Raw genomic sequence first — 18,698 nt, forward strand, 5'->3', positions numbered from 1 at the left:
GTCTACTTCTGAAGAGAAGTGAAAGCTAATTAAAGGCTTAAGGGATAATATTGATTGCATTGGAATATATTTTATATGTACCCGCCACACTTTCAAATAATAGAACACTGGCTTTTTCTAAGGCTGAATAAATCAGCTGGCTGAACCTTTCATTTAAGCGTGATGTGTTGGGGTGGGAAAGTACTCATCTCCCCACTTCCACTGGCACATATCTCTCCTAGCATGAGTGATTTCAGAGCAGCAATGGCGGGGCTGTCAGATGTTCACTCCATTCTGTGTGTACAGAACAGGAAGGCTGAATGTTCAGCTGTCTCAAGCCACCATTCGAGTCTGGCTGTGAATCATAACCAGGGATATGCCAGTGTAGAACTCTGAAATTTGCAATATCTGATGCAGAGGCTGGTGGGGTGGGACTTACTTCTCAGCTTCTTGTATGGACTGGAATATATAGCTTGTCGGAGATATCCTCTCCTTGGCATCAAAACAGGTTACTGGGGTTCTTTTTGCACTTTATGTATTTATTTATTTATTTATTTTGCATACAGTGTTCTGTCTGCATGTACACCTGCAGGCCAGAAGAAGGTGCCAGATCTCATGACAGATGGTTGTGAGCCACCATGTGGTTGCTGGGAATTGAACTCAGGATGTCTGGAAGAGCAGCCAGTGCTCCAACTGTGAGCCATCTCTCCAGCCCCTGTTTCTGGGGTTCTTGCTTACTGGCTTGCTCTTTCATCCAAGACATAGCTTCAACTATAGAGATACCTACTAGTTGGATTTCTGTTGGTGCTTTCTTCATTCTAATGTCTTCATGCAGGATATTAGAGTGCACAGAACACACCAGGTAACACCCTGTCATTTGTGTACAGTTCAAGTCAGGAGGGAATTCCTCTTTCTTAGTCACATTCTAGACATGCTTGCCAATTCAGAATCATAAAACTCATTCAGAATATGCATACCTACTTATGATTTGTCTATAAATATGCTTATATCACAAGAAACATTTTAAAATAAAAAAATTGTAAAATTCCAAATAGTCGGTTAGTTTCGTAAATTCAGATATACCGTGTGCTTTACAGTCTTATAGTCAGAAGGGGTCAGTGATACAGGGCTTTGGGCATAAAATATGGGTGAGTAGCTAAGTGACACCCACAACCTAGTAGATGCTGTTGAGAGGGCCATTTGTTACAATGTCTCTCCTGATGTTACACCCCCCACCCCCTTTTGCCTTGATGACCATGGCTTGCCTGATCAGGCTAAGTGCACCACCATAACAATAACAGTCCATAATGGAAATATTATTAACTGCATCATGCATATTATTGATTTACTCTTTGTTCTGCACCATTATCATTTCCCCAGTGAGTTTACTGCATTATTCTCACATACTTAGTCGAGCACCAAATTGCCACGAAAGGGCAGACTCTTGTAATGACGTCTAATGGGACATTGCATAAACCATCATCACCACCTCCTATTATAAGTTGCCTCCAGCCAATGAGCTTTCTGCCACGTTACAATGTGAACAGAGCAATTATAAAGGGTAAAGGACTCGGGCATTCTGAAGTTTCCTGGGGAAATCGCCTTATTGCATGTTCACCACCTGGCCCAGTCTTAAAGCACGTTAGAGATCTACCCTCTACTGTTGTCGGCCTGAAGGGTAGAGTGGTGTGAGCTGAGTTACTTACTACAGTGTGTTTGCTAGAAGCTGGTGCTTGTAGCTTCATAGCCGAGCCACTTTTGGTCTTGGGGCAAATTCTCAGGTCATGGTCTTGTGACTGAGCACTATGAAGCCAATGTAAGTGAGCCCAGGATAGTCTGACATTAAGGCTGCATTGCTTCAGGAAGGAAAGTTGTTGGACAGGCCGCAGGTCTTCGTGTTCTGGAAAAGGCTCTCATTCCCTGGGGATGAGCTGCTGTTTCTAGAAACAGAGGTCAGAGCTGCCCTAGAACAAAGCCAGCATTTCCACACTCATGTCTCCCTGGCTTCTGCCCAGTGCAGGGGTCTCCAGGTGAATTAGTTTGGCTCTGGGGAAGTCTTTAGCACCCTGAGGTAGCGGCCTTCTGGGGAAGTAGCCACAGCAGGCAGCTTGATCGCCCATTCCAGGGGCGTCTCATCTCCATTTAGCCCTGAGTAATGCTCACTTACTGTAAAGTGTTACATGCCTCCATTGTTGGAGAAGTTATGGTAGAAAAATGCAAAATTTCCTTTTTACTGCTTATGGCCAGCCGAGCCTATAACATGTCAAGCCGCACATTAGCCACCCTGATAAAAGTCCGCTTTCTTACACACAAAATCATCATTTCAGCAAGATTTGTTATCTCATTACCTGATAAGCTGTATGTCATAAACCAGGACTGCTGCAGTAAATCTCCCAGGAGGACGCTTTGTGGGCAGAAAGGGAGCGATAGGAATCTGCAAGGGACTTGATAATGTAGCATTTAAGCACAAGCATAATGTCACTTATTGTTAAATGCGTAAAACCACTTGGCCAAGTCGCTGGGCTTTTAATAGGATTTTGTGCAGCCTCAGGTGAGCAGCCATATGCTTTTCCTGTCCAGGAGCCTCTAAGCAACTGCTAGCACCATCGCTTTGCCTCACGCCCCTCTGGTGTGGGCACTGGGTTTACAGGGGCTGAGGGTGGAGATATCCTTTTGCAGCTGCCTCACCCTGTCTGCCTTGTCAGGGATCAGGAAGTGGGGCCGTGTCCCTGGGTCTGGCTGGAACTAACTGGCCTCTCCTATACAGGCACATTGTAGTCTGTGGCCACATCACTCTGGAGAGTGTCTCTAACTTCCTGAAGGACTTTCTGCACAAGGACCGGGATGATGTCAACGTGGAGATTGTCTTTCTTCACAAGTAAGAACCCACTGCTGTCCGTAGAGCCTCTGCCCAGCCAAGTGCTTCCCTCTGAGGACCCACAGGTGTGGTAGACATGGTGGTGGTTGAGAATTGAGATGAGGTTGAATAAGCCATGACCCCTGCTGACTCCTTAGGTAAGAGGTAGTTTTCCATAAGAATGTGGACTTTGATTTAGAACCCTTGGAGGTGAAGCAACACCCTAGGCCAGGGTTGAAAACAGTGAGATAGTCTGGGACCATATCTGAGTTTCTGTCTGAAAGACTGAACAGGGAAGTTCACTAGGATCCAAGTCACCATTCTCGTCCCTTTATCAGTGTGGCCCTGTGCAGTCAGGGCCATCTGCAGCGCGGGAGTGGGATAACAGATGCGATTGTGTGGATACTTTACCGCTGCAGCAGAGGGACCAAGCTAGACAAGAGAAGAAGCAGGGTGACAGAGTTACATTTCACTGGGACAAAAACACCTGACAAAATAACTCAAAGAAAGCAAGGTTTCCACGGGAAGCATGGCAGTGAGAGCATGAGGCAGCCAGTCACACTGCATCCGCATGCAGATGAGCCATGGATGCAGGGGGGGGCAGGGGGCGGGTGCTCGGTCTGTTTTCTCCTTTCGTGTTAGTACCAGCCTAAAAGATGGTGCCGCCATGTTCAGAATGAATCTTTCCACCTCACTTAACTCAATCCAGATAATCCTCCACATAAATGCTCTGAGGTTGGTCTCCTAGGTGACTCTCGATCCCATCCAGTTGATAGTTATTAACTATATCACACAGCGTATGAGGCATGTTAACACTGTTATTTCACCTGATACCAGAAGCTGTATAAAAGGATTTTCATTTAATCCATAGACATAGTGCCAAGTACATGTCTAATCTGAATCCTGACTTAACCAAGGACTGACTGGCTGAGCATGTTACTTCCCCGTGCCTCAGCTTCCATGTCTATGGACAAGCGAGGAGATACTCTTGTCTCCTTGGACTGTTGTAAGAATGAAATGAATCAATCCATGTGAAGTGTGCAGAGCCCAGTTAGGCATGCAGGAAGTATTCAATAAATGTCAGCTATTATTGTGAAAGGAAACCTGATTGAGTTATACGGTTGACTTACAGATATACACATCCTATATAGAAAAAGACTCTTGGTAAGACATTAGCTCACTCAATTCTGGAGACTGGGAAGTCCCATACTCTACCTTCTCCAAATTGAAAACCCCACTAGTGTTATGACTCAGTCTAAAGCTCAAAGGCCTGAAACAAGGGGAGCCAATGATGTGAAACCCTGGTCCACAGAGAAGGGTGGAAGGGATAAGATGTCATAGTGCATATAGGCATGCAGGAGACAAGGGGAAGCTATGGTCTTCCTCTGCCCTTTCCTTTTAGGTCTTTGTTTGGTTGGTATCCACTCACGTGGAGGAAGGTTCACTTTCCACAAATTCACAGATTCAAAGGTGAATCTTGTGGGGAAAGAACCCTCATAAACATACATGGAAATCACCTTTATCTGGGCCTTCCAAGTGGCCCAGTCAAGTTGACATAAGTAATGACCAATCACACTGATGTCATAGCTGTGATGTTTCTAATGGTAACAAAGAGGAAGATACTTTACCATATAGGCTCCAACTTCTGTAAGGTCAGAGACTTCTGGGTTTGTTTTCAGTGGAGTTTACTTCTCCTAAATATGAATCTTTTTTTTTAATTTTATTGAGAAAAAGAAAAAAAAGTTTCAGCCTCCTCCCAGCCTCCCATTTCCCTCCCCCACCTCCCACCCTTCTTTCCCTCCCCCCACTCCTCTCCCCCTCCCTCTCCAATCCAAAGAGCAGTCAGGGTTCCCTGCCCTGTGGAAAGTCCAAGGTCCTCCCCCCTCCGTCCATGTCTAGGAAGGTGAACATCCAAACTGGCTAGGCTCCCACAAAGCCAGAACATTAAGTAGGATCAAAACCCCGTGCCATTGTCCTTGGCTTCTCATCAGCCCTCATTGCTCGCCATGTTCAGAGAGTCCGGTTTTATCCCATGCTTTTTCAGTCATAGTCCAGCTGGCCTTGGTGAGCTCCCAATAGATCAGCCCCACTGTCTCAGTGGGTGGGTGCGCCCCTCGTGGTCCTGACTTCCTTGCTCATCTTCTCCCTCCTTCCGCTCCTCATTGGGACCTTGGGAGCTCAGTCCAGTGCTCCAGTGTGGGCCTCTGTCTACAATTGGTGAACCTAAATATGAATCTTTTATTTCTTGCAGGGAAGGGGGTTTCTCTGAAGGTTAGGGCTTTTGTTCAGGTCTTTATGTAGAAATTAAAAGCAAGGGAGCTCCAGAGTCTGGGATCTCCACTATGTTGTTTTAACAGTTGTTTCTTTTCTGTCTACGCAGCATCTCCCCTAACCTTGAGCTTGAGGCCCTGTTCAAACGACATTTTACTCAGGTGGAATTTTATCAGGGTTCTGTCCTCAATCCCCACGATCTTGCCAGAGTCAAGGTAAGGATAAATAAATGTCTTTACTCTTTCATGAAGGTTGGGGTCATGATTCCTGGAGTAGCCAAGAGCCATCTTCTAAACCATTAACAAGGTAACTCAGATGTTACTAACCCCAGTATACTCTTTCGTTGGCCCCAGGACCTTGCTCTGCTTGCTCACGCTAGACCATCTCTAAGTATTCCACACTTAGGTTCATCCTAATATAGAACTTACTTTCCTCTTTTCTTCTAAATCAACCACTCCCAAGGCTATCTCATCCCCATGGTTCACTGGGTAAAGGCACTCATTGCAAAGCCTGTTGACCTGAGTTTAAACTCCAGGACCTACTTGGTGGAAGGAGAGACCCAATTCCCACAAATTGTCCTCACATTTTAATGTGCACACACATGCGCGCGCGCCCACACACACACACACATGCACACACATACACACATGCACACACACACACATACACACATGCACACACATACACACATGCACACACACATGCACACACATACACATATGCACACACACACACATACAATTCCACAAAACTAGGAAAAGAAACAATGAAGCTACAACTACTGAAGCACAATGTAGGGCTAAGGTCACAAACAGCAAGGAGAATAACAAATTGATAGCAATAATGCACACCTTTCAATAATAACTTAAAATATAAAACATGGGCTCCACTTCCTCAGTCAAAGGACACAAATTATGTGAATGGATTAAGAAAGAAGCCATCTTTCTGTTGTGTACATGAAACTTGTCTGACCTTCAAAGATGACCACCTCTTTAAAGAGACAGGATAGAAAAGCCATCCTGAGCAGATGGGTGAAGAAAGCAAGCAGGCACCAATATCCTTCTATCCCACAAAATAGACTTGAAACTAAAATTAACCAGAAGAGACAAAGAGGGACACTTCGTGCTAATCAAGAGAACAATTAACCAAGAAACTCTTACAATACTAAACATGTATACCCCAAACTCTGGTCCACCCAATTTAACAGTGGGTGATTTCTATACTCCACTTTCTCTAATACTAAATAAATATAAAAAATTAACGTTGAATGACTAAAAGGCCATGCACAATGTAACAGCAAAGATGATTAATTTCCACCTAATTGAACTCAGCATAGCTTTCAAATCCATTAATTATATCTGAGAGAAATGTTAGAAAAGAAAATTACACAAAGCTATAAAACATTTGTGCTTCCCTTTTCCAAAAAAAAAAAAAAATAGACTCCACCATTTGGTAATAAGTTAACCATATTCTTCATGGCCCTTTTGAATTGGCATCTTCTTATAAAGTACAAACAAGACTTTAGAAAAGGAAGGGACACAATAAACTGACATTTGCTATTTAATTCATTTAACACAGTTTTAGTAAGTGTGTTCCACATTTGTGTGGCAGTGGCAGTTCACTAATACTGTGTGAACCTGCGGAAGCCTAAATGCTAACTGTGGTCACCAAGCAGTTCTGTAATTGCTGTAGTGGCAAACATAGAAAATCTAGAAGGATTTGTATGAATTCTTCATATTATTAAAGAAACCCAGAGATAGTGCGTGACATACTGGGGACAGAACTACAGCCCTCCTGCTGAACAGTTCTATGCTGAAACAGTCAAGTAAGTACAACATCCTGAGCAGGAGAATTGCAGACCCAGGTCAGCTTGTGAATTCTCATGTGTATGTAGGCTAGTTCCTCTTAATATTATCCAGACATGACCTAAGTCATAAGGACAGAGAAAATGGCTTTTGTTCATAGGCCTAGTTTAAATGCAAGCAATTATTAGCACATCAAACTCACGGTCTGTCTAAGGAATAACCCTCCTTTTGGCTCACATTAGGATAAGTCAGTAGGTTGCCTTTTGGATCCATCTGTAAAGTATCATTTCATTTATATAAATTATTTGTCTTTTGAATACCTGAGTAGTAATGAACAGTAAACAGCACAGAACCGTGGTTTATTCAAGGCTCCAGTTCCTTCTTGGGACACGTGTAATGAAAATGTACATAAGGTTTGATAAAGGATTTTTTTAAAAACATTTACTTATTTTAAATTTATATGTATGAGTGTTTTTCCGGCATGCATGTATGTGTACTTCTTGTTGCCTGAAGCCTACAGATGAGAAGAGGGAGTTAGATGCCCTGGAAGTTTTCAATGGTGTGAGCTACCATGTGGGTGCTGGGAATGGAACATCTATTTTCTGCAAGAGCAACAAGTGTTCTTAATCCCTGAGTTGTCTCTCCAGCCCCTGGATGTTCCAGTCTACTCTGCTGAATCTGCAACTGTTTTTGTCCACGTCCTAACCTGAGGGGAGGGGTTTAACCCACCAACTCTATTTCCTGGTTAATTAAGATGATGGCACACAGTTTAAACAGGAAGTGGGAATGAGATTGAACAGCTCCATTAGGTGAATTTAAGGACTTTGGCAAATACGCCTGTAAGCAGCTAGGGCAAATGAAGTGCGGAATTACTCAGGTTCACGCTGGAATGTTTGTTCTGTATCAAGGACTCAACCTGCAACCTACACTTTTGACAAAACTATAATTTTTTTCATGATTTTTTTCCCTTTCCTTGCAAAACACCAGGTTCTCTAAATGCTATCAACACAGAGAAGACTGCAGTTGCGTGTGTCTGTCTATGTTTGTGTTTGTTATGATTTTTTCCTTTGGTCTCTCAGATAGAGTCAGCAGATGCATGCCTGATCCTTGCCAATAAGTACTGCGCTGACCCGGATGCAGAAGACGCTTCCAACATCATGAGGTAACTCCTGGCATCAGGACTGTCTCGGACCATCCTCCCTTCATCACCGGCCAACAATAGCTCCTGTGTGGAGCTAGTAGAGCTAACCAGCTGTGTCCACTGCTCCAAACTGCTCGTGGAGTTCAGGTTCCTAAGAAAAGAACTAGAAAATGAATAATAGGTTCAGGTCTGAATAAAAGTGCCGTGAGCGCAGGGCTGGGGAGATGGCTCAGTTGGTGAAGTGCCTGCCTCCTGTGTAATGTAATGACGCGAGTCTAAACCCCAGAACCAATTTTAGAAACTGAAGCACACTTGAATCCTTAGTAGTCAGAGGCAACAGGTCCCTGGGATTCACCGACCCAGTTGCCTAAACCTAACTCAGTGAGTTCCAGGTCACTGAGAGACCTGTTTTAAAAAGGCAAGGTGGTCCCCATGTAAAAATACTCAATGCTAGCTGGGCGGTGGTGGTGCACGCCTTTAATCCCAGCACTCGGGAGGCAGAGGCAGGTGGATCTCTGGGAGTTCGAGGCCAGCCTGTTCTACAAGAGCTAGTTCCAGGACTGGAACCAAAAAGCTGCGGAGAAACCCTGTCTCGAAAATTTAAAAAAAAAAAAACAAAAAAAAAAAACTCAATGCTGACTTCTGCCTTCAAATGAGCTCACACCTACACCTACACACAGAGATTCATACACATAAAATCTTAAATTTCCATTTTCTAAAAAAAATTATGTTATCTGAAAGGAATTGGATCCAAGATGTCTTTACTGGGAAAGGCCTTAAAATACCTACAGGAGGTATTTTTTCAACATGTTTCAACATCTTTGCATTTGAAACAGCAAGCAGGTGGTCTTGTTGGAATCTGGTATAGCACACTCCCATCTAGAAAACTCTCTGACCCAAAATACCAATAGCTGACGCTAAGAAACCCCTAGTTAGTACTTCCCCAGCCTGTCTGCATCAGGTTATTATTGCTCTGAAAGTGATTAGTTAATTAACTTGTTTCAGTTTCCTCAGATGAGTGATTTTAATATTAGCGTGGATCTCTGAGATACTGAATTATATAGATTATGTTTTCATTCTTTATGGATTGAATTCCCCACTCCTCATGTTTGTTTGTTTATTTTTAAATAGATTATGGTATGGAGAGAAAAAATCTAGAACACTAAGAGTTAATGCCTTATCTGTCCATGGGCTAGGCCTATCAAAGGCTAATTTTTTTTTTTTTTTTGATTTTTCGAGACAGGGCTTCTCCTTAGCTTTTTTGGGTTCCTGTCCTGGAACTAGCTCTTCTAGACCAGGCTGGCCTCGAACTCACAGAGATCTGCCTCTGCCTCCCTAGTGCTGGGATTAAAGGCGTGCGCCACTACCGCCGTGCTCAAAGGCTAATTTTAACCCTACTCTAAGACCTTAACTTACTCTCATTTCAGAAAAAGAAAAGATTTCTTTAGCTGTTGTTCTTCCCACAAACTTGTCATCATATCCTGGCTGTAGAAAAATGACCAAAACATCTGAACATTTTGCTCTCCTTAGCTGCAATCCTTTTAGATTTTGTCTTTTCTCTGGTATAAACTGCAGAATAGTCACTTGAGGTAGGGGAAGATAATAAAGAAAATTTTCTAGAGAGAGCCTGGGCTAAGGAAAATGCTTCATTCCCGCTGTAGTCCCAACAACTCTCACCTAACAGTGAACAGGCATCATTTGGACCAGACATATAGCCCAAACACTAATTGCAGCTTGCTTCCCTGGGACTCAAGGATTTACCCCAAGGTGAGAGTCGGGAAGTTGCCTTTGGGTTTTTACAATGCTTGTGAATATTTTCTTTTCGTTTTAATTAGTGTTCTCCAGTTACATGTACATACAGAATTCCTCTGGTGCATTTAGGTTGATCCCGTCTTCCTGTCAGTATCTGGATCTTCTGTCTGGAGGAAACTATCTGGCATGAGCATCTTTCTTTCCAGTCCTTTTGTATTTGGCAGTAGTTTCCATTAAATGTTTTAAGGAAATTTGTGCACACATTCTAGTAAGACTTGGTTTGCCAGGCTGCCAAGAAGATGCATTGGGGACTAGCTTCACACCTGAGCCCATCTCCTTACAGGCCTCACTGGAAAGCGACCGCACACGTCAGCTTCAGTTTAGAATGTGTCCCTTGTCATTTCTGAACTAAGCAGCATTTCTACCCTCTGACAGACTTCTTTTCCTGCCATTTTAAGTGCTAAAAATATAGCTCTTCTAGGGACAAGATTCCATCTTTTTCCTTATTACAAACAAAGAAACCAGGAGCACGAAGCTTATGTTTTTGACTTCACAGAGAAGTTCCTGGCATATATACTTTTATTTTTCCTCAGTGGTGAAAAATAGAAACTTGTGGAAATTTCGAAATGGGCATTTCCCATAATTGAAATATTTTACTTGAATTTTGAGGATGAAGGGTTAATGTGAGCACACAGAGATGTCAAGGGAGAATAGTGGGATGCTGCAGTATAGAGCTCACTAAGCACAGAGGGCTTCTGGAATGTACGTAAGCCATCCACTAAGGATGATTGGGGAAAAGATCCAAACGGGAGTGGGAAAGTCAAGGTTAAATGTGGCTTCAGCTTTTCTTTTATTTGTATATTCCTCCTTAGATTAATGAGACCAATCTGCTGTTTTTGAAATTAAAATGTCAAAGAGTCATTTGAAACGAACTAATGCAGAAAGCTGGCTGGAGCCTCTCAGCTCTCAAAGGCCGACAGAGGCTGACAAATACTCCGAGTTATAAGCAGAGGTCAACTTGGCACTCCCTCGAGACTGAGAGGAAGTACTTCCGCAGAGAGCGGCTTTCTAAGGAGCCGTCTCCCCACTTCTCTGGTTGCAGTTTCTTCAGATGAAGCTGCTGTCTGATTCCTTCTCTCCAGTTTTGCAGAAAACATGGCAAAGGGAAGCGCTGAGCTGGGTGGGAAATTTGTGGGGGCGGCTGTGATAATTGAGCTTGCGTTCCTGAGGAGGCTTAGGAGGTGGCCCTTTCTCTGGAATTCCATTCTTTAGCCTTCCTTGTCACAGAAGGAAATGTACAATGTCACCCCTGACAGGGTTGGGAATGACAAAAACCATAACTTACACATGGAGAAGGGCTTTAATGATTCAAAGCATTTTAACATCTGGTCTCCCATTTGCTCCTCATACCAAGCCTGTGAAGTAAACAGAGCAGGTGAGGTTGCCCCCGGTGTCCAGATGAGAAGACAGGAACAGAGAGCCTGGGGATTTCCTCAGGGTCACCCAGTTCGTTAGCACAATGGCTGTGCTGGAAGCCAGGTGTTTCCATTCAAGGGCTCCTTCCTTATTCCCTTTGCAGTGTGATTGACAGGAGAGAGGATGTTAGGAAAACTTGGTGGGTAGGGTCATCCAGGCTCAGTAAAGGACGGAGGGCAATAAACCGTATGTTTAGGGTGCTGGTGTTTAACTTGAACCAGTGGTCAAGTCATCGTTATGCTGTGTAAGGCAGAGTCCTCCATCATATCCCAAGAGTTCTGCTTAAATATCACATTTATGCGGATGTCTAAAGGGAATGTGAAAATCAGAGCCACTTGCCAGGTGGCCTGTTTGAGTTGTCGTCATTGTCTTAGGTTGTTAACTGGACACAGAACAGAAGTTTTTACATGCAGTGTGAAGGACTGCAGACCTCCAGAACCTGTCTGTAAACATCAGAAGCTTCCATCTCCAGTCCATTCAGGTTCATAGTCTATCTTCTACGTGTCTCAGGAGTCCTTCGTGTTTGTTTTTAAGGCAGACTCTCATGTAGCCCAGGCTAGCTTTGAACTTGCTCTGTAGGCAAGTCTGGCCTTACAGTCCTGGTCACCAGCCTCCATCTATCAAGTGTACTTCACTACTCCGCCTCCTCTAATGTTTGTCATGGTCCTGGAGGGTAATGTGAGGAGAACACATTCTTTCTTTGGACACAAGCCCATGGATGGCCTTGGTTGCTGGCTTGACCAAGGTTCCCTAATGAGATGAGTCCTCCGTTCTACTCTGTGGGCTCCACAGAGCATGCTCAGTTCTGGCTTTCTCTTTTGCAGAGTGATCTCCATAAAGAACTACCACCCGAAAATCAGGATCATAACTCAGATGCTGCAGTATCATAACAAGGTACGTGGTAAGCTTCCAGGCCTGGAGCCATCCTCAGACCTTGGATGCTAGCACCTTCTCTCTCTCTCCATAGATACATACACACACATGTTCGTGTAAGGACACAGGTACCATGCCCCGAGGTCTGGCAAAGATATGCAGTAGTTAAAATGTCCCTTCTCCCTAGGACATTCCTTCAGGGTCATCAACTTATTTTTTGAGGTGGGTCAATGGGAGGAGGTGCCGTTGTCGCCTCTTAGAGTAAGTCATTCATTCAAGAAGAAGCTATTGAACACTTTGGTTCAGAACTATTGATATGTTCTTAGATCCTGTCCATACCTAAGTCCCAACAACTTGCATTTCTATGTCCTGCAGTCATTCAGTCAATATCTATTGAACAACTACTCTGTAATTAACTCTCTTCCTGCTACTTATGGGGTAGGATAGCTGTGAAGATAAAATCTGATTTTATGTTCTTAGAGACTGATCAAGGAAGGTGTAGAGAGTGTGCCAGATAACTGGTAGGATTTCTCTCTGTGTGGCCAAGTGCACTTGAAAGAACATAATACAAACTGAACAAAGAAAGCAGAACATGACATTATCCTCAAATTCGGATTGGGAATCTCCCCAGTTATACTTGGGAAAGTAGTGGTTTATCTAAAGTTTATACTTAAAGCAATGCTCCCAGTGTGGCAGCTTCTGATGGGGCCTGGTTAGAAAGAACTCAGACATTAGAGTTAGTGTTGCTGTTGTAATCACCTCTCACTGAAACAGAGCTAAAGGTCTAATCAAAGGCAGCACTCCTTCACTTGGCTTGGGGTTGAGCTCTAGACAGCTTTGGAGGAGGGAAGGTAGCATCTTGTTCTACTTGATGTGGTACCAGTTGTCTTCTTAATGGAGCTGAGAGACTGGAGGCTTCTCAGCACCTGGGGCCAGGTGTCCTGTCTGAACAGAAATAACTCCCTGCAGGGTTATGTGTGACAGCATGCACCATCTTATAGGCCATCTTCTCTACAAAACAAGTCATCAGGTGTCCCAGAGAAAACCCCATTCTGCCAAATGCCACCAGCACCGTGCTATTATTTCTTAATTGCTGGCAAGTTTTGGCCCATTTAGCTGTGTGGAGGCCCATCAGAGGCTATTGCTGAGTGGGTCCTGCTGTCAGCGACTGGCCCACTGCTTGGAATTGCTGCCCAATGCCGACCATTGCCCAGCCCTCGGCAGGTGGCTCTATTGGAAATTCTGTTACTCTCCAGCCAGTGGGTTTGTGTGGTGGGCACCGAAGGTGACACCTCTCTTTGTCTCTGAGTACTCAAGATTGCAGTAAGGGGCCTGTTGGTAACTCCCAGGCATCAACTGCTGAAGTTCTTGACAGCAGCCTCTGTAGGTGGAGGTGAATTTTGTTAGCAAGGCTATGACTGGTGACAGCTCCTGTTGCAAGGAACACTCCTTCTTTCATTTGTGATTTGAAATTTCATTTAGTGTGGGAGTGCTTTAAGCGATTGTTTAGATTTTTGGCTGAATTTAGACTGAATAGGAAAATTAATGTTGTATGTTTAGAAAGAGATGTCAGTTCCTTTTCTTCTCTTTCCAACGGGTGCTGATGTAGCATCTTCAAGAAATTAAAGAGGATTTCAGCTGTGTAGTTCTTGTCAAACTCAAAGCAACTTGATTGGCCTCAGAGCCAGATGGTACCTGGACAGTATTCACATGAGTACAGCCACCCAGAGATCTTGGACAGACTCTCCAATACAATCATTCAGACACTGTGTTGAAGACATCAACAGGCCCAGGACTGTTTGCTTAAAACCCATCTCATTTAGAACCATCCCACTCATGCTCCTTGGGTTTCTGGGTCAGGCAAAATCATTTTCAGAACACTGTTAGATTAGTAAGGATACAGTGATAGAGTAATTTTGACAAAGTACATTTTCCTCTGTTACTTCCCATCCCCCTGTTAGAATGGGCATCCTCTTGTCTTTAGGTCATTCTTAGCAGATTTTTAGTAGACAGTTTTTCACACTGCCTTGTGATTTTTGCAGTTGCTGAAGATGACCTACCCTTTTCACACACTCTTCTTCCAATATTTTCTTCTCGTGTCTTTTTCTCTGTGCTCATTTGAGATGCACGTAGAACTCCCCCCACTTATACAGGCACTTAGGAAAGACCTAATGCTTGTGTGAAAGCTATGCCACTGAGGACATATTCTGGAGGGGGTAGTGGCTCCCACAATTGGACAGCAGGCTTGAAATAAAAACAATGTCAAACCCCCGTGATGTAACGAGGGTGATCTTGTGGCGCCTAGAGGGATACAGGGAAACTGCTGGCCTTGAGTTTGTCATCATAATAATTACAGACATTTGTGTCCTGTTTTATGGGTTTAAAAGAGCTTTGACATCCGTTATCTCATTTGGTCCTCATTGGGCCATCTGTGCAGTTTAGCTGCGCAGTGTAGCTTCAGACTAGCGGGAGTCAAAACTCTGTCCTAGACAGATCACCTCTGGCCAGCACAAACCACGGTCACTCAGCAGCCGGCAAACTAGGACAGGACAGCCAACTGCCGCCTTCTATTTAAGTGGGACAGTAGCCCACAGAACCACGCTGTGGTTCTTAGGGGAAGGATGGGGCTCTACGAAATGGGTCTCTTTAGAGTGACCATGTTTTACAGGGAGAACTTTTAAAAGCTGCCCTTGTTTGAATGAAGATGAAAGAGTGTGTTGGCTGACAGTGTGGGGAAAGCTTTCCACAGACAGGATGATGACACCCTGGACAGAAGTGTCATTCCTAATAACTCACCTGGTATTGGTTGTTTTATTTTCTGAGCTTCTTGTTTCTGTCTAGGAACCAAGTCTTCAGCACAGATAGATGCCAGTTCTTTGAGCATCCCCATTGTCTCTGCTTGCATGTGGGGCGTAATTGTGTTCATCATTGCCTTCATAACTTTCCTGTGCCTATGATAGGATACTCTCACAAAAACACCTACATGAATGAGGGTTTTATTTCTGCTCACAGCTCAAGGCTCAATCCATCCTAGAGAGGAGGTCAAGCTTCCAGGAGTCTGAAGTAGCTGATTATGTCAACATCCACCATCAGGAAGTACAGAGATGAATACATGCAGTTACTCAGTTCCCTTTTTTCCACTTACATAGTTTAGGATTCCAACCAGGGAATGGTACCACCCACAGCGGGTGGGTCTTCCAACCTCAATGACAGAATGAGGATAATCCCTCACGGGCATGCCATGAGGCCTGTCTCATAGATGAGTCTAGATTCTGTCAATCATCACAGGCAGCTTCCTGTCATTCTAACAATGGGCCATGATGAGTTGACCTTGCTTTCTTAGGCTTGTGCTAAGGCAACACATCATTCGGGGAAAGACTGGTGGAAAGCAATGGGTCAATTTACTGCCATCAAATCAAAAAAGGCTGACGGGTGTCCTGTTAGCTTCTTGCTAGGCAATGACTCAAAGACCCTCTATTAATGTTTACCTCCCAAAGGTTTCACTTCCTCATGAGAGAGTAGCTCCCTGGAAATGAAGCTGTTAGCATGTGGTCCTTCAGTGGTCAGCGACTGAAGATGCAGGCTACAAATACTGCGGGTTTTCCACTAGTAGACTCTTCGCTTTCCATATTTCACAGCATCTCTCTACTGCTGAGTGTGTGGTAGGAGAAGTAAGTGTAGCTAGAATTCATTCCTCCCACCTTCCTCGGACAGCACATTTTATAGTCCTTCTCCAGGGAATGAAGGGTGTTCCAGTAGCATAAACGGGGGAAGGTATGTGATTAATGTTGGACCTGCTTTTTTTCTTTGCCAAATTAGAAGAAATTTGCCTCCAGATTCCTGTGTGGAAATGCTGCTGGGTTTTTATGTTTTGTTTTGTTTGTTCACCAGACTCAACTTCCCTCAACTGGAAGAGGATGAAGTTTCCAAAAAGAAAGAATTTTAGTTTCTGGGTCAATATCCTCTTTTGGCTTCATTCACACAGCCTTCCCTCTTGGCCATTGCCAGTTCAGCTTCACTTCCTGTCCCATGACTGGAAAAAATACAGTAGCCAAGAAAGGAGGCACTGGAAGCTGGGAACGAACATGGCTTTTACATAGAACACGAGAGACCCAAGGCTTGCATGCCAGAGCTTCATATTTTGAATGGCATAGAGATAGGACTGCAAAGTTTCAATTGTTTGAAGAAGGCATAGAGGATATGTGGTGTCTCTGTCGGGACTAGACCACCCGGATCTCTTGTCACAGACAAGTTCATCACTTGGATACCATTTATCATTCTTCTCACATGAGTATTTCTCCACATGGCTGAAGTTCTTTTGTACCATGCCAATAAAGTAAAATGAAAAAACTGATGTCATAAGCCAGGGAAGAATGGGGAGAGAAATGGGAAAGATGGTGGGGCTTTCTGTTAGCATTGTGTGGGATGTGCAGAAGACCCCGTGGTGCTCAACTCCACACAAATCCGACTCTTCTGTGGCCCACACACAGGCCTGTTTTAACCATACTTTGTTTAGGGAGCAAGCGGTTGTCTCTTCAGCAGTAACCACTGCAGGCTTGGGATTGGAGACTGTCACAGAGGTAGATTTTGCAAAAGCAGACATTTCACAAGTGTAGAGTTTCTCCAAGCAGAGTGAGAAGTCCTGGTCTCTGTTCTTTGTTTCTACAATGGGATCTTCCTTCCTTCTTTTGCAACTGGCCTCTTTCGTTCTGTAGATGAAGGGAAGGCTTGCTTTTTTTTTTTTGCTGCTTCCATTTGCTGATGCATAGGGAGATATAATTTCAGAGCTATAGAGACTTGGTGTGTACAGGGACTTAGAAGAACTCTGGGTCAACTTTCTGTACAAAACGTGATTTACTCTAGCATATTGGAAAGATGCTAAGTTTTAGGAATAAAGACTTTGTGCTTTTGTTGTTGTTGTTTAAACTAGCCATCTCCATTTATTAGTCATATTTCGTCTTTAGAAAGTTCCATTGTGAAACAAGCCAATCCCCTCTGCTTTCTTTAAGTATATGCCAGTCCAGTCCTATCCTGGCTTCTAGCATAGAGTAGAGCAAAGCTAATCTTAACATAGCAGTACCTGAGGCATCACATATGATGACTACTCTCTCTCCCTGAGGATCGTGTCCCCTGAATCTTGGAGATTATTGGCTCTTTTTACTCTTTCTCAAAAGACTTTTCGCAGAACACTCACCCTCTCTTGTCTTCATCATTTTTCTCTGGTCATTATTCAATTGATCATTTTCCCTCTTCAATTTTGACTACTAAGACTGGATCAAATCCTGTGGAATGAATGTGGCCTGTTCACATGGAATAAAAGGTTCATTTCCTTTGCTCTGGAGACTTTGGTTTTCAGTCTCATGTATCCGATGGTCTCTAGTTGAGGTTTTAGTAACCCACACACTAAAACGCTGTACCCAGCTCTCTCTTTCTCTAACACACACTCTCTCTTAGATTGCCTTCATGTTTCAAATTTATATAATGGATATTTTTGAACACAAGCGCTGTCCCTGATATTTAAGCCTTGAAACTATCTTCTGCTGTTATTGTTGTTAATCACCAAACACTAGAGAACTTCCTGAGCTTCAACTTTTTCACTCACTCTGTCATGCACGACTCTCTGCTGTGTGCCACTGGTAAAATTTAGTATGAGCATGCCTCTGGGACTCCAGGATTGGTTCTGACATAACTGCGAAATAGGACAGTCCATCTGTGAGAAACTGCAGGATGTCTGTGCTGTGATGGTTTAGGGGAATGGCTTCTGCACAGTGACCTCCAGAGAAGCAACATTACCTCCCACATATAGAGTTGGAGGTTCTCCAGCTCCACCCCAGATCTATGCAGGCAGAAACTCAGCAGGGTGGGGCCAGCAACCTGTGGTCTTGTACACATTGCAGGGCATGCAGGTACCCACTATAGTTTTGGGTGCCACTGATCTAGAATATTGAGAAGGCAGGAAAAAAATCCAAGAGTATGCAGACACATAGACATCCAGCAATCTCATACTACTTGAGAGCCGCTTTTAAAAAATGCTAACTAGACTTCTTAATAATGGGGGCTGGTGTGTCTCACAAGAGAAAAATCCTTTCTGGGTTGACTCTGGCTAAATAGCAAACTTTAGGGGAAAATGTGGACCTTGAGTGTAGAAGCAACGTTGCCAAAAGGCCATAGTCTGTTGAATAAAAGTGGAGAACCTAGCCATTGGCCTCAGACGGAGGCACATGGAAGGATGGATGAATTTGGATGACCCAGTGTCCTTGGACAGGGCAACAGTTCCCAGAAGAATTTTCAGACACTCAGACAAGGAGCAGAACAGGGTCTCATACCTCTTGTTATTCCCACAGGCCCATCTGCTCAACATCCCCAGCTGGAATTGGAAAGAGGGTGATGACGCAATATGCCTCGCAGAGCTCAAGTTGGGTTTCATAGCCCAGAGCTGTCTGGCTCAAGGCCTCTCCACAATGCTTGCCAACCTCTTCTCTATGAGGTCATTCATAAAGGTAACGTCTTGTCTTATTAGAGCACATTAGCCTAGGATTCCATT

At 44.0% G+C, this 18,698-nt stretch overlaps 1 protein-coding gene across 30 annotated transcripts in view; it reads left to right on the plus strand.

The window, feature by feature from the left end:
* Positions 1-18,698, plus strand: part of Kcnma1 (potassium calcium-activated channel subfamily M alpha 1) — a 729,767-nt gene that overhangs the window by 508,102 nt on the left and 202,967 nt on the right. For all 30 annotated transcript variants that reach the window (XM_041633822.1, XM_041633823.1, XM_041633826.1 and 27 more), the window contains exons 10-14: positions 2,747-2,857; positions 5,217-5,322; positions 7,992-8,074; positions 12,106-12,175; positions 18,499-18,654. In XM_041633822.1, coding sequence (XP_041489756.1) covers positions 2,747-2,857; positions 5,217-5,322; positions 7,992-8,074; positions 12,106-12,175; positions 18,499-18,654 — 526 coding nt within the window. The remainder of the gene's footprint in view (positions 1-2,746; positions 2,858-5,216; positions 5,323-7,991; positions 8,075-12,105; positions 12,176-18,498; positions 18,655-18,698) is intronic.

This window comes from Microtus oregoni, unplaced genomic scaffold (genome assembly GCF_018167655.1).
Source record: "Microtus oregoni isolate MIOR12 unplaced genomic scaffold, Mior012 000045F_ref0000178, whole genome shotgun sequence".
Lineage (NCBI taxonomy): Eukaryota > Metazoa > Chordata > Mammalia > Rodentia > Cricetidae > Microtus > Microtus oregoni.